Source organism: Haemaphysalis longicornis, unplaced genomic scaffold (assembly GCF_048455015.1).
Source record: "Haemaphysalis longicornis isolate Haplotype H1 unplaced genomic scaffold, Haemaphysalis longicornis Haplotype H1 scaffold_9, whole genome shotgun sequence".
Classification (NCBI taxonomy): Eukaryota; Metazoa; Arthropoda; class Arachnida; order Ixodida; family Ixodidae; genus Haemaphysalis; species Haemaphysalis longicornis.
In genome coordinates this window covers 18,691,790-18,714,908 of record NW_027526460.1, presented here as the reverse complement: position 1 = coordinate 18,714,908, position 23,119 = coordinate 18,691,790, and the positions used below count along the sequence as shown (strand labels likewise).

The 23,119-nt window shown below is 50.3% G+C and overlaps 2 protein-coding genes across 2 annotated transcripts; one reads left to right on the top strand and one right to left on the bottom strand.

Moving 5' to 3' along the window:
* The first annotated feature begins 5,131 nt into the window (after positions 1–5,131).
* On the top strand, positions 5,132–8,460 carry LOC144152542 (uncharacterized). The gene is made up of 3 exons (XM_077683837.1): positions 5,132–5,140; positions 6,618–7,085; positions 7,668–8,460. The coding sequence occupies exons 1-3, from the start codon at positions 5,132–5,134 to the stop codon at positions 8,295–8,297; spliced, it is 1,107 nt and encodes a 368-aa protein (XP_077539963.1). The 3' UTR covers positions 8,298–8,460.
* A 2,712-nt stretch (positions 8,461–11,172) lies between these two features.
* Positions 11,173–13,139, bottom strand: LOC144152697 (kelch-like protein 10). The gene has a single exon (XM_077684100.1). It carries the CDS (start codon positions 13,066–13,068, stop codon positions 11,188–11,190), a length of 1,881 nt encoding a protein of 626 aa, XP_077540226.1. The 5' UTR covers positions 13,069–13,139; the 3' UTR covers positions 11,173–11,187.
* Positions 13,140–23,119: the final 9,980 nt, after the last annotated feature.

Genomic DNA, 23,119 nt, shown 5'->3' with positions numbered 1-23,119 from the left:
GGCGCTAAAAATGTCAGAATAAAAAAAGCGAGTATAAAAAGCACTTGTACGTTGCCACGATCACCGAGCAGTTCAAAATCATTTCCGTCGTTAAGATCGGTCGGTCACTGCACCCGTAAAGGGCTGAAAAAAAAAAAAAACTCGTATTCCGCAGGACAGGACTACGCTCCAACTGCAGTCATGGACAAATAAAACTCGAACAGAAAAATGTGAACCAGAACAAGCAAAATAATAAAAAATATGGATTGTGGAGATCAAATAACGGCCCGCTAGAGGTATATCTGGAAAGACATTTCCAAACTTTGTTGCTGTAATAAAGCCACGCGAGAAGATGACGTGCATTGAAAGAAATCGCGTTATTTGCGTGTTCCGGTCCATATTTTCGTGTTCGAATTTGATTTGTCCATGCCTGTGCATAGCTTCGCAGCTGTAGCAGACACTGTCCAGGAGGCCAAACAATCACCCCGGAACACTGGTGGCGGATCGAACCCAGAATAGCAAATGATTAAAATGCACTGCACATCGACGTGAAGGGAGTCACAACAGGTTCAATCTAAGAAAATAACTACCGAATGCAGGTCAAGAATTAAGGTGTATGTACAACATCACGGCGGAGGCGGCCAGGATGAGTGTTCAAGGGTCGATCAACTGGCCATATCTTTCTCGATACGAAGGTAAAGATTAATCATGCACAAACATAAGTCTGCTTCATTACGACAGCTGTACTCCCGAAGCCGTTACCGCATTCTACGAAGAAGCTGCGTGACATCGTACAGTAAATTCCCCCAATAGCTATCGCATGAAGCTGTGCTGTAAAAAGGCAAATATATCAGCCTTTTCGTCACCTGCTGTGCCTGCGCGTATGGAGATTCACTGAAGCGCAAGCTCCTGGACCTCTACAGACGTAAGGGTGAAGGTGCTTAATGTTTCGTAAGCAACGTTGCCGGTTAACCCCCCTGTCTTGTATTTCTCTTGTACTGTTCCTTCCTTCCTTCTTTCTAGCGGGCTCGGAAAGTATAACTGAAGGAAACTCTTGCGAATGCTTATGAGTCGGAAAAAAGACGCAGCTTTGCAAACTGTTGATCCTTTATAATTTTACCATTCTATCCCGATAACGCTTGATATGCACCATGAGTGAAAAACGCGGCCCGTTTATGAATCCACCCGAGAGAAAAAATTAAAGCCGTTCACTCAACGTGAAAGCTGTCGGAAGTGCAAAGCAGTGATTCGCATGGGCTTCAGCGCCGTTATCCTCTCACTACTACCACCCGATGCAATTCAAATTTCCGCCTTCGCAGTGCTCGCGCGTCCCCTGCCTGAACTACGCCAGCGGGAGTTCTGTTCTTTTTGTTCTTGCTTTTTCTTTCGCACGTGCCGGCGTTGCATTGCCACTTTTTTTCGCTTGCTATCATAAAAACCAACCCAACGAGTGTTCCTAACTAAATGAGCGCGTGCGCTGCAGGTTAATTACGTATATTTTGCCTCCAATGTACCTGCAGTTTTCTTTGCGCTAAACAAAGGGGAGATGTATGACAAGCACCAGTGGTTCACGAGTTTAGAACGGTTATGACTATTTAAACCGCATGGTTTTCGAAGCCTCTGAAAGATTCCCTACGAAAGAACGCCGGGCTCTACTTGGGTCCGTTATCTCGCTGCGCCACCTGATTCCGGCAGTCGCTTGGCATCGATCTAGCGTTACAGCGAGTTACGACGACAAGGCAAGCCCCTACAGGGAACTGCACTTTATTAATGCTCCAGGAAATAATGGCGAGCCAGCATTGGCTCATCTCCGTTGGTAGGTAACGCTGAGCGAATTCCGAGTCCGCAAGTAAGAGCAGGCGGCGTCTTCGTTGCCAGGCAATACAGCGAACAGTGAGACACTGCACTATGCTCCCCCAACTTCGGGGAAGATGAAACGCACTGTGGAGTAAAGTTTTGGCTGTCACGGCCACCCATTAAATCATCCCATTACCGCCACGTAATACCGTATTTTCACGACTCTAACGTGCATTTTTTTTTCTTCTCAGGAATTGGCTTAAAATTTGCGTGCGCGTTACAATGGGGCCTGAAACCGAATTTGGCTTTCAATGCTTCCCGATTTCGTTTTAATGCCAGCAACAGTTGGATAAGAAAGTTTATGAAGCCCGAAGGATTTTCAATCGTACAGTTGCGTACGTCAAATAAAATGTCTTCTGCCAGTTACGTGTTGTCGTGTCCTTTTTACATGTGCGTGGTAGAATTCGCTTCAAACTTCTTTTTCGAGTTTTTATACGTAAACTTCCTGCGCGTCACAATCGGGGTCGCGTTACAATCGTGCAAATACGGTATGTTCCAGATTATGTGTACCCTCGGCGCTTAACGCGCCCAGAGTACACATGCATGAGCAGTTAGCCGCGTGGTAGTGGACGGCTCTGGATTAATTTTGACCACCTGGGGATCTTATAACGAGCACCCAAATCTCGACAGACAGGCGTTTCTGCGTTTAGCCTCCGTCTGAAAAGCAGCCACCGAGGCCGTGATCGAAGCCGCGTGCTCGGGCTCAGCAGCGCAAAGCCTCAGCCACTGAGCCACCACGGCGGGTGCGAGTATTACGTTCACGTGTCGCACTCGTCACTTTGCATCAACCTCGACCGAAACACCCCCCCACCTCCGCCCTAGCGGGGGGAGGGGGCTAGAAAGGGGGGTTATGCCGTGTCTGGTAAAGAGGCCATGATGAAGCAAAATACAAATTCGTGTAGTTTGGCAGAAATAGCCGTTGGTAACTCCCCCACCTCCACTGCTGCCCCGAAACACGTTTTCCTAATCGAAAAACCCACGAAACGTTTAAAAATATTCAAATTTCTACCAACAGCAACGCAATATAGGCTGGCCTTAAAAATATAGTGTGTTAACTGCCCGTTAACGTTCAAGTGATATGTTCAAAGGAAACAAGAGGCCCCTCTGCAATCGCCCAGTCATGTTTCTTGGCGGAGGCTTTGGTCGGTGGCAGCCAATCACGCAAACAAGAGCCTGTGACGTCAGAGTCACATAATCAGAACGTGGCTGGGGAGTCGTTACTGATTCATTTGCTTCTCTCGTTATCTCCATTGATTGAAGTTTGCGATTATATTTTTATCACTGTTGTTGGGACAAAGGAATTTTTTTAATGAACCAAAATGATTATATTTTGTCTTCACATACCACTTACGGGAAAAAGCGAACTGTGAAACACGCCACCATGTTCACCCACCTTCGAGCGATATCAAGCTCGGTGTGGTGCAAAGTTTCTAGCCCCATAAAAAAAATCACGCCATATCCACGGAATGAATGATGATAAGTGGGGCGAAGCTCGAGAGGGGGAGATCATCGGTAACCGTAACTCTCCCGTGAAAGTTCGCCCATTACATCATTAAGAAAGACGTAAGACTGTGTGCGTACATTGTACAAATCAACTTTTATTTTCGGAGTCAAAGCTCCCAGGCCCAGACCTGGTGAAAGACCCCGCGCCATCGAGGACTACCCCGCACCTCCACCACAATTTGTCACGTACGATGGGACACAACGGTAAAGAAATAACTTTTATTTAGGGCGAACTTGTGCCCGAACAAGACGAGAGGAAACGAGCAAAGGTCCTTGCGTCTCGTTCGATCTCCGAGAACGACTGCCTGCGTTCGTGGCGTGATCTCTTGCGTGATCTCCTCCCCCTCGCAGTGCACGTGCGCTCGCGCCTACGTTGGCGAACACAGACAAGCTCGCGCTCCCGGTGCCGAGTTTGCGCTGCCGGTTGCAGCCGGTTCTTGCGCGTGCAACGCGGCCCACTTTGCGACATCTCCGAAAACATGCGGCGGTCACGTACCACGAGACACAAGGAATGGACAGACCCATGGCTTTAGGAGCTTCGCCCCTAAAACAGAGCGCGACACGTCTCTCTTGCTAGGAATTGTGCAGGCAGGTTGCTGCCTCGCTCCGTTCTCAGAGCTCGCTGCTGTCGGACGCGTGTGCCAAGTGCGAAAGCGTGTCTGCTTGGCCGCTGTCCGGCAACTATAGCCGCGCCGATAGCATCACCCCGAGGCGTGCGCTCAAGCCCGCTTATACAAGCTGTGTGCAGAGTGCCATAAACTAAACTGCAACCACGTAGAGATCTTGTCAATCGGCAGTTAATCCTGCGCCATAACTCCGTGCTAAAAAGGCGGAGCAGCAACGCACGAGAAAAGGCCGGTAGAGATGCTGCTCGCAATCAGCTGGTGCTAAATTCAATCTTTAACTTTGCCAGCTACGCTTCGCTTGCAGTGCGACCTGTTACTGCCGGCATATAACTCACCACTCCTAACAATGTACCTGGTACGTACCGGCAAGTCCGGATCCACCTCTTAGCTATACAGGCATTAACATCAACAAACAAACATTCCTGGTGATGCATCCGTCACTCGACCAGAATGCTATCTTAATTTGGGACAAATTTTAAGCTGTCTGACTGCGCTTGCTAATTCATGTATGCACAACTATTACTAAACAAAGAGTAACCAACGGATAGCATCTCTCCTTCGCGCAAATGTCGTATTGACCGCGTGGAACGACGTTAATTTTGTCTTCCTTTAGCCACGCAAACTAATGCACGGGAAATCTCCATAAACCGAATATCTAAGTGAGCAAGCCTTCACAAAGCATCCTGTTTATGTAATTGCCGACGCAGGCTATACCTTGCGGAATCGGTCGCCGCTTCCGCAAGGAAACACTGATTCGCCTGGGGTGCACAGCGATGGGCGAGCAAGCACCTCCTTGACTTCGCCCGCTAAGAACACGGCACGAGGATTCAGCGGACGCGCGCGCAAGACGGTTTGAGAGCATCCAGGACCACCGAGTTAGTTCGACGAAGTAGTCCGCGACACCGCCGAGTGTGTCCCCGCCGTCTTGACAGATTTCGCTCTTCCCACGCGGTCCAGTTACGCGGAAGACAGGACGGTGAAAGCCGGCTGGAAACGTGACCAAATGACAAGGGGAAGAGGGTGATGACTGCATCTGGACCGTACCCTCCTCCGCGTGCATCCCGATCAGCCGGCGCTTGCTCCGTGTATAAAAGAGCCGCCGTTTAGTCGCAGTGAGGACGCAACCCATCTCACCGCAGCACAAGCAGCGGCAACAGCAAGCAGCCATGTGGAAGGTGAGGACGTCGCGCTCACGCAGGCCCACTCGGCAACCGGCGCTTCCGAACCGCGGCGAACACCAGGACTATCGAACGCTGTCGGAAGTCGTCGGGACTGCCTTGTGAGCCATCGATCCGGTGGGAGTATACGCGGCGGAAAATAGCTAGGGAGTGCGCAGCGAGGCTTCTAGAGCGGATTGATCCACAGCAGCGAAACCTCGAGCAGCCAAATTTCTGGCTACTAAATTACCTGTATTAACTATTTAAATGTTTAGCGTTACGTTTGTAGCGGTCAAACGCATTGGCTTGAGTAGCAGCGAGGATTTTTTTTTCTTCCTTGCAGGGACCAAACTTGTTCAGAGTGATATCAGTGACGCCAAGCTAGGCTCCATTTCGAACGACAATATATCCCACGAGTGCTATATGTTTCAGGCTGAGTAAATGGAATCACTGTCACAGCAATGAACCGCTTACTGAGTAGCGGACGAAATTGCTTAGGGAGATCAGAGGGTGACGAGCAATGCTACATGAGAAAAAAACTTTCGCAGTATTATTACTGACAACATGCTTCCGCCGTAGCGCTACCAAGCTATTTACGCTCGCACAACAGATAAGAACTAGCGATATTGATAACTTAGAAGGAAACACCCAACCATAAATCTAACCCGCTATTCAGAGATAACACACAATTATACTCCTGGCTGTCTCAAATACGTGTCCTAACAAAATATGTTATATCGTGTTAAGCGGTCGCAGGAGCTCAGAGCATAAATCAAAAACACCAAAATAACGTCAGACTGCATACTAACACTGCTATAACTACTCTCGAAACCTGTGGAAACCACACTGCGAGCAGAAAACTTCATAGCGCAATGCAATACCAATGCAACACTAACTCGCAATGTTACAATGCAATGCAACACCAACTCGCCCAGGACACCGTACTCGTGCACACTGCGAGCTAAAGCCCACGACCAGAGTAGGCGCTTAAAACGTATAAACATCTCTTCCAGCTGAGAACTAATTCTGCGCATAATCAGGAAATGGTGTGCCTCCATCATGTAAAGGCCGGGAGCGTGGTGCTTACATTATTTTTCCCCAAATGCTATATACTCCCACCATGCAGCAGTGTATTCAGAAATACAAATTGTACCAAACAGCAGCAACCATTTGACGTGCCTTGAATCGCGCACTTCCGGGATGGCCTACACTGCAGTTTAACCCCTTGCGGTTGCCTGATTTTCGTGCAAAGCACGAATTGCGATAGTGATAACGTGACGCACAAAATACTGCATGAATTCGGTAAACCTTTTTGGCCGGGCATTTTCTGATTGCGCTCCCTGCCTCTTGTTTTGCCTTCTCTTTCTGCCTGATGAAATTTCAACGCCTTTTTTCTTATGCACCAGGCTGTATATTCCGAAGCCGGGATGTTTTTATTATTAGCGCGTTAGGTGGAGGCGCTGGTTGTTGAAATGCCTCTTATATTTACCCACAGGCACCAGTGTCAGCCCTATTCTTCGCCGTCTTCGCAAGTGCCCGCCATGCTCACGGTGGCGCTGTTGGGTACGGAGGCGGCTACGGTGGTGCAGGAGGGATCGGCGGTCTCGGCTCTGGACTCGGCGGTGGCGTATACGGAGGGCATGGAGGCCACGCCGGGCACGGAGGGCATGGAGGGCTCGGAGGGCTCGGGGGTGTCCGGGGTCTCGGAGGTGTCGGAGGACTTGGAGGCGTCGGAGGGCTGCGAGGAGTCGGAGGGGTCGGGGGTGCTTATGGAGGGCACCATGGTGGCTACAAAGGTGGCTTCGCTAATGGACTTGGCCGAGGTCTCGGAGGAGGACTCGGAGGAGGACTCGGCGTAGGACTCGGTGGAGGAATTCGAGGAGGAGTTGGAGGTGGCTACCTCGGTGGTGGATACCTCGGAGGTGGCTACATCGGGGGTGGTGGACGCGGATACTACGGCGGGGTAGGTGCTCAGACATGTGTACATGTCTCCATAGCTGCCGATACCTGACCCATGTTCAACTTGTTTGCAAAGTCGCGGCGTTCGCTAGAGAGAAGTTTATGTCGTTTGAGAGCTGCAACTGTCAACTATAGTGTCTGATGTGCTAGAATTGCCTGTGGAAAACAATACCCTAGATAAATTGATCTCGCATAAATGCACAGCTCGCCTCTTTTGTTATAAGATATGAGTTAGACCGACTCCCCTGTTTTAGATGCAAGAACGGTTATTAAGACCAACGATCGGAGGAGCAAACTCAGCAAGCCAACACGAATAGGATATTTTCGCAATCTATTCCCCATCCAGTGGTGCAACCATCGTTTTATGCTCACTGAAACCCAAGATGACAGCGGCCTAAATTACACACCTATTCTACAGGCGGGAGTCAGTTAAGCAATGCCTGCAACAGTATTTCTTTCCCAATATCTTAACTGTAAAACTGTATGTCTCGAAGTGTTTCAGCTGCAACGAATCGCAATGTTATTACACTTTCATTGGCGAACCACCCAGTAATTGTGACCAATCTTTCTCCCGTTGTCTCCACAGGGCGGCAGGGCCTACGAAGACGTGAGCCCCAAGCCGTACCAATTCGGCTACGTCGCTCAGGGCCCCGACGGCTCCAGCTCGCGCCAGGAGGTGGCCGATGGCAGCGGCGCTGTTCAGGGAGCCTACACCATCACCACGTCCGAGGGCGCCCAGAGGAAGGTCCAGTACGCCGCTGACGCGGCCGGCTTCCGGGCCGTCGTCGACACCAACGAGCCAGGCACAGAAAGCGCAAGCCCCGCCGAAGCAGAGTTCCGCTCTTCTGCCCCGCCCGCCGCAGAGCTGTCCGCACAGTACACGGCGTCTGGTGGAGGCGGTTACGCTGGCAAGGCTCGCGGAGCGTACGCAGGCGCCGGATATGGTGGAGGAGTGTACGGAGGTGGAGCTGGCGCGTACGGTGGTGGCTACGGAGGTGCCGGAGGTTACGGCCGCGGCTACGGTCTCGGTGGAGGCCTCGGAGGGTATGGTCTCGGTGGAGGTATCGGAGGTTACGGTCTCGGCGGAGGCATCGGAGGCTACGGCAGAGGGGGATATGGCTACGGCGCCGGAAAATACGCAGGTGTTGGTGGTGGCTACCGGGCAGGAGTCGGGGGTGGTTACGGTGGCGCTGGGGGTGCCGGGTGGCAGTGGTAAATAAGCATCCGTGTTTGCGTGAGAGCTAGTGTGTGTGCATAAATGTCCGCGTTAGTGTATAGTGCCTTCGTCCTTATATGTAAATTTGTGTAGTTTGTTGTCTGCGTGAAACAGGGGTTACACTATTGGGAGCGCCGGGAATAATGGCGCTTTACGTTGCGGTGCTGGGATAAATGCAGTGTTGTGCTTTCTTGGTTTTTAGGAAATAAACGTTATGTGTTGACAACTGCCTGTCTCCGTGCAAATTCAATTTCTTATTGCCTTTAACAACGCACGAACAGTTGCAGTCACACACAAGGAAGCCAAGAAGACTGGTTTTTGCTCTTCCCTTAACTTTTTTTCATCATGACATCCATCTTGACGCAACGGAAGCAACGCTTGCTGCATGACCACCATTCCCGTTATCCTCTATATATTTCATGTCGCAGCGGAGAAATATTATCAAGATAAACACGTATAGCCTCCGAAATCCCGCTGGAATAAATAATCTGTGGCTGTTCACTTGGAGCTACACTGAAAAGTAAAAGGAATGAACAAAAAATATATACGGAGCCGGCAGGGCTGTGCTATATTTTTAAGAAAGGGGCTGGCTTATTTGACGGCAATAAATTATTCGTAAAAGCAGAATGATTGCTTTTGCATGCAACGAAAAGAACACCAGATGTCAAGACTTCATTCAGGGTTATGTTTCCTTCGTATTCATGTGTAGCCTCCGGGAGCTTTCTCCCAAGCCGCTTGCCAGCGAAGGAGGCGGCATGAAGAAAACATGCTTTAATTCTCGCTACAAACTTACAAAGCCTGCAATGTATGGTGCAAGTATTCAGGATCATGACACGGCGTTCCATAAGCAGTACTGCAAAAAATGCTGAACCTGCGGGTTGAGCAGGGGTTGAGCGTCCTGATAATGATGGCTGACCATACTACAGTGTATACGTGGGCCGAGAGTATGTTGAAAACGTACAGGAGTAATAGATGGCATATCTAGCTTTCTCGCTCAAAATTGCAACCTCTCAGGAACCTAGAAAAAACACTTCAGGAAAGTCACACTTGGCATAAAGCACGAAGTCAACGTGAATCCAGGATTCTGAATATTTTCTGTGTACTTTGCTGTCAAATCTTACTCCCCATGCATTTTTATGGGATAGTTTCCGTGGCTCTGGAATTTAGTCACGCAAGGTGCGAGACTTCAAACTGCACACAAAGCAAGTTTTCACCACCAATATTTGCTGCGCAAAATCTTTCCGTTTCGCTAGAAAACTACATAATCACTGTTGGGAGGACTGCCATGAGCGGGAAAGCTGCACATGGAAATACAAATTATGAAGCGCACAGCCGTCGAGACATGCTGAGCTATCTGGCTGTCGCGTCTAAAGTTTATGCTACGGCTTATGTCAGATCGGATGCCTGTTCAGCGGGGTGACACTGTATTGGAATTATTTAGTTACGCCACTTACCACTCTCGTAGCACCAAGCGGGAAGGACGTTTTGGTCGTCGACATCCCTCAACACGTTTTCTTTTCGTCTTCGCAAATTTCATTTTTGATCGAATGGAAAAAAAGAACCGGCCACAGTTTTGTGTTTAACTTCAAACTCCGCTTTTAAATACAGGGCTTCATGCACGGCTCCTTTCGATAACGACGAGCTAGATTGCTAAGCTGCTCGCTCCGCGAGCGGTATCGACATTGACGGATGCGAAAAATTAGGCTCGCAACATGCTCCTCTCATGTGCAGTGCAACGAAGTTGAAATTCGCAAATAAACATACCGCCTCATTACACTCACCAGGCATTCGGGGACCTATTCTCGACTTCCTGAATCCTCCGTAAATTGTCATTTTTTTTTTTTTTTTGCGTAGGCAAAATGTAAGCAATCAGTGAAGTGTGCACGTATAGCACTGACGAAATGTCGTGTAATTGGACGCTTAGCTTACAGAAATTGTTACTAAGCTACTTGACATTGCGCTTAATTGATATACACTTGATACGTACGTATTTTAAAAATATGGAGGGAAGCTGAGCTTGTCAGAAACATTTTGTCAAGGTAATTAGCGTCAATATTACAAGGGGACCAACGAACGTTCATCAAATTCGTACGAGCGAAAGGCAAGCGCTAAACCAAAGAACACCCCACAATCTTTTTTGCTGTTCATATGACTTTTTATTGCTTTAAGTGACAATTGAGTTACCTGTCTTTACGTGCACTTTCAAGCTGTGTTTAGCGTTATCACCTTCCCGGTCGCCACCGCCGTCACGGTGTCTTCCACTGCTATGTTACAAGAAGTTTATGCCATGACAACCGAAAAGCAAACCCGTGACTATAGGTTTTGTGATGCAAGGACGCTACACGCCTAAAAACCCAGAACATGGATGGTGCCAAATCAGGAAGCGGTTTTCACCCTGGTGAAAGAAGGCATTTTTCTGCTCCGCTGCAGCAGACGATACAATTTCTATTGTTCTCTGATTACGCGCACAAGTATAGACTTTTTCCTCGAAATATTTGCTCAGTGATAAACCGGCATCTGCAATCCGTAGAACCACTTTCCGCCTATAAAGGCGGACAAATTTCGTTGACAAATCAACCACGCAACGCGACATGGATCTTCAAACACGAATTCTTCAGTTTTCTGCCATTCAATCAAAATGTCCGTGGCCAATCCGCGCACGTTAAATTACGGTGAATGAAAAAAACTTGACCGACAGAAATGGCGTTTGCTGATAGGGAAAAATAAGTCGAGTCCCTCAAAAAGCGTACATCTTTCGCTTCAAAGCAGCAAGCGCTGCGACGTGCATGGGGCGACGGCATGCGCGAGACTGACCCACATGCAGCCATGTCACAATGCGCTCGGCGGTGCCGTTTGGCTTCTGCGCTTTCGAGTTCGAAGAGAGTGCGACTCAGAACCAGCGCCTGGCGTTGGGGACGTTGTGGTACACGTAAGCAGCAGCAGCGCTGCACGTGATGCTCAGGTCCGTCGCGCGGTGCCACTGGCGGGTCTCGATGTCGTAGCGTTCCACGAGCGACACGGTGGTGGTGCCGCTGAATCCCCCGGCCGCGTAGATGCTGCCTTCGAGCAGCGCGGCCACAAAGTTGCTCCTCGGGAAGGACATACTGGGCAGCGGGGACCACCGCTCCTTGCGCACGTCTAGTTTCTCGGCCGAGTCGAGCCGCTGGGCGCCGTCGAAGCCTCCCATCACGTAGACATCTTCGCCGTGCACGACTGCCTTGAGACCACTACGGGGTGTCGACATGCTCCGTACTCGCGTCCAGGTGTCGGCCGTCGGCTCGTAGTACTCGACGGTGTCCAGCACGTCGAGGCCCGTGAAGCCGCCCATGACGTAGATGCGGCCGGCGGCCGCCACGGCACTGGCGTCGCTGCGGACGTCGTGCATGGAGGCCACCAGCTCCCACTGGTTTCGCGAGGCATCGTACCTTTCGCAGGACGACGTGCGGCCTTCACCGTCGAATCCGCCCATGGCGTATATGTGCCCTCGCAGCAGGGCCACGCTGACGTAGCAGCGAGCCATGTGCATGTTCGACTTCGAGGTCCACTTCAGCTCCGGCACGTTGAGACAGACGACGGAATGATAGCACCTCCTGCCGTCGAAGCCTCCGATGAAGTAGACGAGTCCGTCGAGCATGGCCACTCCATGATAAGCCCTCGGCGGCGTGTACTGGTTCGGGTGGAGCACCCAATGGTGCGAACGGCAGTTGTAAGTGAGCAGGTTGTTCGTAGCGCCGCCGGTCCAGCCGCCGAACATGAAGATGACGTCTTTAGGTGTACGTGGTCGGAGCCAGCGACGATCGGCAAGGTACGGCCGGAATCCCCAGTCTCCGTCGTCCGACACCTCCATGTCCAGCGACAATTTGATGACATTTAGGACCTCGAGGGCCTTCTCGTCTTCGCGCACCAGGGGTTCAGCCTCCACGTTTTGCATGTCCTCGTTGCTGCCGAACGAGAACCTCACAAGGGGCAAAAGGCGAGACAAGAGACCTCGTCTGACGTCGGGGTTCCAGGCGATCCACTTGAGTATAGCGCCGAAGGAACCCTTGACCTCGTTAGTGACGTGCAGTTCGTCGTCGTGGAGCACACTCCACAGCTCCTCAAAGGTCAGCGACTGGAACTGCGGGCTCGTGGTCCACACATTCTCGAAGTTGCGCACCATGAAGCGGAAGGCCTCGTGGTTGAGCGGCCAGTACCCTTTGCTCATGGCCAGCTGGTAGGTGCCGACGCAGTTCCCCGGTTCCAGGCTCTCTCCCAGCAGCTTGAGGCAATGGTCCCGTACCGCTGAGGAGCTAAGCGCTTCTGCGACCTCCAGCACTTCGAGAACGTTGTGTGGGCCGACGAGCTCCTGGAGCGGGACGTAGTATGCGAAGTCGATGGCCAGCGCCAGCATTTCCTCACTCAGGTCACTGACGAAAACTTCGCTGATGGGTGGCCACTTGTCTTCATTCGCCTGCTCTCCCTGCACGGCGCCAACGTCGGTTCCCGGTGCCTCCCATATTTGGGCGAAGAGCGCGCCGCAGCCGGCGTACCTGGCGGCGAGAACGAAGCGGTGGGCCAAGAACTCACCTCCATCGGACGTCCTGAGCGTGACGTCGCAGTACTGGCCGGCTTGCCTCTGGGCCCTCAGCATGGGCATGCAACGAGCCACGGCGCCTGGCGGGAATGTGGGCTGGCGGCCGTCATCGCTGAAGAGCTGCTGGGCGGAAGCGGTCGCGGTGGCGCCGTCGTAGCAGCGGCCAACTTCCTCGACGCCATCCCCGGCGGCCTCCATGTGGGCTCCGGGAAGGGCGAAGACAGGGGCACGAGCTGAGCGAGCGCCGCTGATCAGTCAGACAGCGGGGTCGGTGGCGCACCCGATCCGCTCGACCAACGCCAGACCAAGTGGCAGATTCGAAGCTGCGGCTCCCGCGCGCCACCGCTTACCGCGCGGTGCGTGGTCATCGTTGTCGTCTAATTGTCCCTGCTGATGCTTGTTACCGTAAGGGGATATTTTGTTCCCTTGTGGGTGCAAGCGAGCCACTTGCTGTATCGCCAATTCGAGCACTTATTCTCTTGTTTTGAGTAACTGATAAGAGGGATCCATGTTTCGGCCTCAGTAGGGCAATTAGAACCACAGGTTCTGACGTAAACGGTCTGGGTTCGAGCCTAGCTGTACGTAAGTTCTTTGAAGAACCGTGATTTTTTTTTACTGTAAAATGTTCGCTTAGCTCAATTCTGCGCATTCCTTCCACAAAAAATGGTGGTTTGGTATCTTTCAGGCCGGTTTAGAGTTGAGGCGCGTTATACCAACACGCTTAATTCACGTGTTTTGCATCGCACCGGTAGTGCCTGGCTTCTACCCGTCTGGAAACGGAATATCGCTACCGTAATGCGGCCCGTTCCCAACAACCGAGGCCTCGACTGCCTTTCTGGAATGAAGGTCAGTTGAACGTTCAATGCGCAAACTACGCGAAGACGAAGAAACAAGACGAGATAACGCGCAATTGTTTACGCATTGTCTCGTCTTTCTTCGTCTTCGTGTAGTTTATGCATTTGACGTTCGAGTATGATATACCAACTCGCCCAAACCTATACCTTGTAGGTCAGTTGGTTTAGTTAAGGGGAAAATTGAAAGCTACGAGGCCCGCGGCTGGATTTAATGATGGTCCAAAAGCACGCTCAGAAAAAAACACATGGCAAGAAAATTTGATGAGTTCAAAGAAAAGGAAGAAGTGATGTCAACAGGAATACACGTTTTCTCGTTTTTAAATGCAGAGCATTTCTTTAACTCACGATGTCACCCGGCGTTGGCGTGCGTCGGCGTCCGCAACCGCCGTTCCAGGTGCGCCCTCTCCCCCACTCCTCCTCTCCCGCATCCCGCTACCCTCCTCACTATATAAAAAAATAATACTTACCGGCGCCTGGTTTCAATCCCACGACCCTGCGGGCGGAACGCAAGGTACATGGTGCTCTACCCACTCAGCCACAAAGCCGACACAGAATGGAAGGCTACGAACGCGCCTTATATCCTTGACTCATTCAAACTACGTCAAGAAGCTGCTGATACAACGCATTCACTACCTGTGGGCGGAACGCGAGGTACATGGTGCTCTTCCCACTGCGCCACAAAACCGACACAGAATGAAAGGCCACGAACGCGCCTTATATCCTTGACTCATTCAAACTACGTCAAGAAGCTGCTGATACAACGCATTCACTACCACCAACTCCCCAAACACTAAACGTTAACGCAATACACCCACCCCCTATGCGACGCATTTACTCGAGTCCCCCCCGCGGGGATATGGGCCCTTTTTTTATGAGGTAGGAGGTCCGAACGTGGAGGAAGATAAAACGGGAGCCGATTCGACTCGTGTTCGGTGGCATTGACCCTCATACGGACACTACACGCAGTTCCGGTAAGTCTTCTGGAACAAGTAAAAATTTCCCCGCATTTCCCCGAGGGGAAGAATGTGAAAGTGCGAATGCACGAGTTGAATTTGCGCGGTTCGGTAATGTTCGCGAAAGATAGATCACACACACACACACACACAACTACAAAGAAAGAAAGATGCATTTATTCACAGACACCTATTTGTGTTGTCGTTGTACTTGATTGCTAGAGCGGATCTCAGCTTTGAAATTTCGTGTCAGTACTCCTTTAAGCGGGTGCATTAGCCCTTCTCACGCCCGATTCCTGGCCAATCCCCCACGTGGGTATGTGCCATGCACAGACACCTATTTGTGTTGTCGTTGTACTTGATTGCTAGAGCGGATCTCAGCTTTGAAATTTCGTGTCAGTACTCCTTTAAGCGGGTGCATTAGCCCTTCTCACGCCCGATTCCTGGCCAATCCCCCACGTGGGTATGTGCCATGTCAGCGGCCAGGCAGCGCGCGCCCATCTCCCCCCGTTGCCAAGGAAGACGAGGAGATTCCTGGCCAATCCCCCACGTGGGTATGTGCCATCTCCCCCCGTTGCCAAGGAAGACGAGGAGCGCGCGCACCCGCAGCTGTTGCTATGTGGACGGACGGCGGTCAACGGAATTCAGGGTCGCTTATAAAGTGCATTCGCACTTAAAACAGCCGACTGACACCCCAGACTCATAAAGAACGGAGTGAGCGTCCACGTCATGGTCTTCTACCTCGCCAGCCGCGCTAAACCTCGTCTCCAGGCCTATAGCGACACCATAGTTCCTGCCGTGACATCTGCCGCCACAATGCCGGGGCAGAGGGACCCGTCGACGTCCCACCAGCCAGCACCGTCAACATGGAATTTGACGAACTAAGTGGTCGCACCATCCCCCATTAATACTTGAGTATTTACCACCCGACAGGAACTTCCCATGCAGGCCCAGCAGCCGCGACACCATCCGCCGTTTACCTTGAACGTGCGCTCGCGCTTTACGAGGAGCGTCCGGCGTCGTCCAGGCTTGCGCGTGGCGCTCGAAAAGAAATACCAACATAACAGTTCAGGTGCGCCCGCGCCCCAAGGGGGGAGCACAAGACAGCTCGCGCTACAGACGCCCAGTTCGCGAAGCCGGTTGCCGCGGTTTTCGCGCGGGCTGACGCGTTCCACTTTGGGAACGCGTCATGTGAAAGCCGGCGGACAAAACGATCCGAGCCCGCCAGTCATGCATGAGGAAGACTACGATATAGATGGATATGACGACGACTACTACTACCACAGCGAAAAGCGACGACGGAACATGTAAATAAATAATTTCAAACCTAATGCAATGCATGGTGCTGTGTCCTTCAGTGCTTACACAGAAAGAAATCGTCCAGCTTCGCTATGGGTAAAGCCTTTCGTGACTAGTGTGAGCTTCGCCTTTTTTTTCTTTTTTGTATTCCTCCTGTATAGAGCTCTTCTAAGCACTGAATGCATCTATCTGCGGCTTTGTAACACCGCGCTAACCCCTCATATAGTACCCAAACTAGTCCACGGAGCCAGCTCGCACATTCATCGCTGCCAGTAGCGTTACATACATGCTTGCATCCCTAATCTATACCATTTGATATGGCACTGTACTAACTTCACGACTGGTCGCCAGCCACTATTGGAACTCGGTTCCCCACTTGCAGACTAGGAAGCACATCTGCAACGCGTTCGAGCAGACCCCTGATCGCTGGTAAGAATAATTGAATTGAATATGCACAAGCACGTGTGATAACCTGGACTGACTCCTGACATAAACACCCTTGCGCGTGTCTCTTCACGAAACACGAACTGCTATATGATCTTCAAAGAACCATAAACTTCAAAATGATCTCTAACAATTCAAGTGACTTGCGACCTCACGAAACTTGCACAAGCCACGTAACCTTGAACCGTGATATCTTTTAGATCCTTCCCTCTCTCCGTGTCCCTCTCTTACCCTACCACAGCATTATTGCCCCTCAGACAATAAAGCTATACTCTCTCTCTCGCTTCCCGACAAAACAGCCACGCATAAATATAAATCGGCAATGCAACCTCCCATTGATCAGTTCACTAAGTCGACAGGACAGATCCCTGCGTTTATTTTAAAAAAAATCCGGGCCATCCCCACTAACGTGAAACCTGGGAAGGGGCGAAGCATGCAGTGTACAAGTGTATTCTTGGCGCCTTGGCATTTTTGCCCACGGAGATGAAACCGTTGGGGGTAGAAGTATACAGCTTCGCTGTAAAATTTCCTCGTTTTAGAAGCACGAAGTTCTCTAGCGCGAGGCGTAAACGAGTCTCCCAGTGTTTTAGTACCGTGACTACATGCGGCGACCATTATGACGACGACGACGATTAAGACGACGACGACAGTAGACACCAACAGCCCCAGCCCCTAAGGGGCTTCGCCTCTAAAAAACCACAGAAACTCCACAATGGGTATTGTAGAGTAATTTTTGCTCAAGCCACTCTGTTATACACCGAGCCTCTTTAAGGTCGTCTTCACAATTACCCACGCATGCGTTGCTAGGGAGATGTGTTCTCAGGCGCCATATAAGCAGTAGGAAGGCTCTAAGGACTTAAGACCCCATGTATACCAAAAAAACAGAATATACAGAGTCCCTTTAAAGTTGGCCTCACGCTATACACAACTGCATTGCTGGAAGACATCTTTTCAAGAGCAATATGAGAAGCCTGAAACCGGAGTATGAAGGCCCGAGGTCTTTTATTAATATCATTTTCGCATACGGCGAAAGTGTGGCATATAAAATGTTACAGACGAACAGACGGGCTCCCCCATTGAGTCCTCATAGAAGCGCTTAAGCATTTATAAAACAATGTGGAACTTTCTGATGCAGATCCCTTCTTGGAGCGCAAGCATGCCTCATTTACCTCATTGGCCTCAACAAGCCGACCCAAATGGTTCGATTCCACATTTTTTTATCTATTTTTGTGCGGTTGTGGAATCTATCGTAGAGCCGATACCTCACAGGGGTCTTCAACGCGTTCCGCGCCTCCTTCGCACTGCGCAGAATTGACTACTCGTCCCCTCCACTGAGTCTTTCTGCACCTACCACCATTTCCTCCTGTAGGCGCGACGCTTCTTGCCGTTTCTGATCGCGGAGGCCGTGTGCATACACACAAACACTCGCGCGCGGAGCTGCGCACCAGAATTTTAGCGCGCAATCCCCAGTGTGGAGGCGTGCTGACATCACGTGTCATCTCTCCTTTCGCTGTGTGCTTTTCGAGGCTCAGGCCCCAAGGAAGCCCCCCATGCCCAAGCATTGACACGCCGACGCCCGTGTAGCCGACAGCCAAGGAATATCGAAACAATAATCTGCTTCAGAATGAGTTTCGCACGCACTAGCCGTCAAAATATAAATAAATAAAACCACGTGGCACAATAAGCATGTGCAGCGATCTTCGGGAGCCGAACACAACGATCGTTGTAGGCAGTTTTTCACTTCCACGCATACATAACTTGCTGCAGAAGCTAGCTACATGGAGTTCAATACCTCTTCAAATCAGATCGTGCGTCTGCCCATAATTAGGTACCACTTCATGAGAATGGTAGGAATTTGAGTGCACTTGTCACACATCAAGGCCTTTTCTGGTTCAAGAGAGTTGGTTTTAGTTTGGCATCGTCATTAGCAAATTCCCTGCAGATGATGCAACACATTCGTCGTCGGTGTAAAGTTGTCCAGGCTTACACTGATGGCATAATTGTTTATTAAAAAACGTCAAAGGAGCATGACTTCAACTTCCGCAAAGTCTGTCATCGCATTTCGCAGTCAGGCATGAAGTCGCACCAAATGTCTTTTTCATGTCGAACAATCGTCTTTCACAGGACACGAAGTCACTGCTCAGGCAATTGTGTCAATTGAGAACAAAAATCCAACTATCACATTTTCCAAGACCTAATAACTTAACTCAGCTGACATCTTTCCGATGTCTGGTTGGATAATGCTCAGAAAACCTCACATTGCCACTTTAGCAGAACCCATGCGTTGTATGTTACGAAAAAACCCCGGCCATTCGATCAAACCCACGCAAGGTGCAAGAACATGTCTTTTGTCGAGACGTTTGTTGGATAGGCCGTCCAAGAAAAATCCTTTTGTCTAGATCAAGGAATTTGAAGTAAGCTTTCAAAAAATAAAGCGCCAACTGGGTTCATGCCCGATTACTAGGTACGGGTTGTCGTGAGGTTGTGTAAGTGTTAAGCCTGTAATGGATAGCCGAATGCGAGTAACCCGAACTCTAAACGAGAGAAACCTGGATGACCCTGCCGCAGGGTGCGGTGCAGTCCTGTAGACGAACAATACTCTTGTACGACGACTGGAAAAGATCCATTCCCCGGCATGGCACTGAATGAACGTTTTTTTTTAACTGTTGAAATGTTCAACATCACCACTGATTTGTGGATGACAGAGCAACGATTTAACGTTACGAATTTGCTTCCCCCCCTCCCTCATATAAGTTTCAAAAGTTGGGGATACGAATTGTGGACGATTATCGGGAACCTTTCTCCTAGTAGCCCCTGTGTATAGGAACTGGACCACAACAGCAAAACTAACGAAGGAGATGAACAGCCTTGTAAATACGGCTAAGCATGGCCTCGCCCCTCAGAGCCTAGCCTAACAAAAACATCGAAAAACCTAGCAAAACTTTGCAACAGCGGAAGAAGCTAGGTCGACACCTAGCTCCGCTAGTTTTTTTTTATGTTTCTTTTTGCAGCTGAACAGTTATTTCACACCCTTTCAACACCCTACAAAAACCGGAGGGTGTTCCAGTCGGTCAACGCCCTTTTTGCCACACAAAAAGAATGTAAAGCTATGAATTAGGATGCTGGAACATAAAAAAGGGTGTATTGACTCCTAAACACCCTTATTCCACTTAAACTACCCCTTTTATTTAGCCGATGAGGGTGAAAAAAAGTTTCGTTCGTAGCCATCCACGGAGGGAATATACAGAGCCACTTTATACTCCGCGGCGGCCGCTTTGCTGATGGAGGCGAAAAGCCAAAACGCCCGTGTGCTCGAGATTCCGGCGCACGTTAAAGATCCCCATGTGGTCAAAATTAATCCGGAGCCGTCCACTACGGCGCGCCTCATCGCCTGCGTTGCGTCGGCACGTTAAACTCCAGAATCAATCAAATCAATCACTTTATACTTCTCTCCACCACCGCCACCTATTTCCCGAGTCGTGCATACTGCTTGCCATGCACGGCGTTTATCTCCCCCCTACCATTTTTATGCGTGCATTTAGACTGCTCTCCCCGTTGACATACCCGTACTGCTGAGGGGTCTTTCTACGCTTGCGCCTCACGGCCCGATGCGGCCTGAATGCTGTCCTCCGTGGTCGAGCGGCTTGGGTTGGTGTGTTCACAGACAGGACGATGTCTACGACGCGGGAAGGAAACGAACAGCCCCATGATTGTCCCCTAGATTAAAGCTGTAGTCCTTCCAAATTTCATTCGGCTAATTAGGTAGTAAGAATGCTCAATCGCAAATTACAGACAAACGGGCTTTGTTTCGTGCACTCCTTGCACTGCGCCGAGCTTCGCTGGTCATCATTCTCCACAGAGTGGAAGGAAACTGATTTTTTTTGTCTAATAAAGCCTTTTTTGGTCGCCCCTTTCAAATGTACTGACTCTACTCCGTGTCTGTCAGCAATCACGCCGAAGGGTGCCGCAAGGCGAACTAAATGACATGCTGCTCGCTTGCCAGACAGCGGAACAGTGGGCAGAACGGCAGTTGCAGCAGCAGCAGCGAAAAACGGCTCCCGCCTACCACGGCGGCCAACGCTTGTACTTCCTTGCCCAGGCGTCCCTTCTTATAGTATTTTCTTTCCTTCCCCTCGTTCACCAAAGGCTTGCCAACTTAGCGAACAAGGAGGAGCCCGAGGTTCCCTCTTGGTACTTTCTTGGAATGCAGCAGCCGGCGTGTATTACCAGGCTTATTTAGTCTAGCAACGAGTTGAGGGCAGCGCCACTCAGTGAACTTTTCCGAAAAGTTGGATCATTCTTGGTTCTCTAGTAAATGACAGCTTTTAATATAGAGCACTGCTCTGCCCCACACGAGATCTTGGTTGGAGTCTCAAAATCCAACAAGAAGTGAAAGATGGGAAGCGAAGCCTAGCAAGCACCCCGCACACTGAAATAGCTTGAGAAGAATTCGAGATAGCCGAAAATGGCCCTCCCCCTCCCCAAGCAGGAAGAGCCTCTCATACGTTTTAGATACAGCGTGGTATGACAAACCACTCAGAATGTTGGTTCTGCGATATCCTACAATTCCTTCATCGTGACCCACCGTTTTAGTTGCGCGTATGCCGTAGAAGTACTAACAACTTCCACTCATAGTGGAAGTTGTTAGACATTGTTTTAGCCATGGGTGTCCGCAACATCACTCGCTCGGTACTTGGCTCATTTGGTGAAAAACGCGCCGTCCCCGTATCTGCACAGCCGCAATGGGAAGCCGGGAACCTGTCTTCAAAATTCTCCAGGAATTAGCCTGGTGCGTGCCGCGTGGCAGATACGGTACGTGAGTAGGAGAGCTGCACGTGGAGGAGAACTCTGAATGTGACGTCTGCCTGCCGGAGATTTCCGCGTCAAGAGACGGATAAACAAAAGCAAAGTAGGTGACGCAAGCCCGATGTAGCACAAAAGAAGTGTTTGATAACCGCTAGGCCTTCGCCTTCAAAGCACGAAAGCGAACTTAATAACCTCCTGAGACTTTTTTTCTCGCATAATAGTTCTCCGACGCGGAAGTTTCAGAGAACGCTGGCTGAAGCAAAACACTAGTTCTGCAGGTGTGGTTCTACTCTACAGGAATGGGTGGTAAAGGCGCGGTATAACATGGCGGATTTCAGTAGAGCTCTGCGTAACTGGTTCGGTACAAATGAAACGCAACGAGGGCAGAAAAGGCATGGGCTGGAGAGCATTCGGCAAGCAGTCCCTAATAATGAAAAGTAAGCTACCTCTATCACTCAAAAGAAAAATGTATAACCAATGCATACTGCCGGTGACGACAGACGGAGCTGAAACTTGGCGCCTTACTAAACAACTGGAAAGCCAACTTACATCGGCTCAACGGGCCGTTGAAGTAACACTTAAGGACAGGAAACGAGCTTCCTGGATCAGGGAACTAACTAGAGTAGAAGATACCATAGTTCAAGTAAAGAAAAAATGGCCGCGTATCTGCTCCGTTCGTTGCAAATGTCGACAAAAGACGATAGTCTTTATCGACTTTTTCCAAGTAAAAACTTCCATTCGCTTTCCCGCCCACCTCTCATGTTGTTCCTCTTGCGTCGCGCTCCTCCCAAGGTAAAGGCGCCAAAGGTTTGCTTAAATCATTTTAAATTTCCCGCGTTCCACTGCCCCAGGCCGGGTGTGTCGATGCCAACGCTGCCCAAGTATTATGTATTCCCAACTGGAGCAACTTTCTGGTTGATGTCTTTGATGGTAGTCCTAAGGCGACTTTGTGAGCTTTTAGAATTATAGTATTTAATCTTTCTTGGACAATTAAGGTAACAGAGTGAATGATACAAAGAGATGGGTCGGAAGGGAAGGCCAATAACACGATGGACGGATGAAATAGGGAAATTCAGGAGCCAACCGTGGACAAGAGCAGAGCAGGACAAGAGTGGTTGGAAGTCAATTGGAGAGGCCTTCGCCCTGCAGTGGACCTGAGTAGGCTGTTGATGATAATTATGTTTGCAGACTAGGCGTAACACGCGCTAAGTTTGTCAAACAAGTGGGTCACCAAAAATTAAACAAGTCGGTACACATTCCGTTTTCTCCGTTTCCTTCGACATTTTAATACGCAATATGTGGAGCTACATTCTGATAAATCAGATGTGGCTGGCCCCATTTTCAGTTCAACTTTGGCGATAAAATCATTCTGAAAATACCAGCGTTCGAACAATTAATTTATTATTAAATTTTGCTGATGAGTAGTGCAGTAATCATTTCGTCTGTGACTTAATCGTCTCCCTTCGCATTTATTTGAAATGACGGGAGAATAAAAGCAATAAAAGCACTCCCCAGCCATTATACTCGGGGGCTGCAACGCAACGACAGGTAAGTGCCATAACGCGCCGATTTAGTTAGCCTATTAAAGCGCCATCGAGGAATAAATTGTCAGGCGAAAGCGGGTTTGAGGACATCGACGACCGCTGAGTGTGTGTGTCGAAGTAGTCCGCGACACCGCTGGAAGTCCGCTCTTGACAGATTTCGCCCCTTGCCGTCTGGTCCAGTTACGCGGGCGACACTGCGGGAGAGGACGACAGCGCGCCCAAAGCGTGACACGAAGAAAAAAAGTAATAAGAACAGCGGGAAGAGGGTGATGACTGCATCAGAAGCGCGCCTCCCTTCTTGCACGCCCCTTGAGGTCCAGCGGGCGGCCATAACGGCGGGATTGGTATA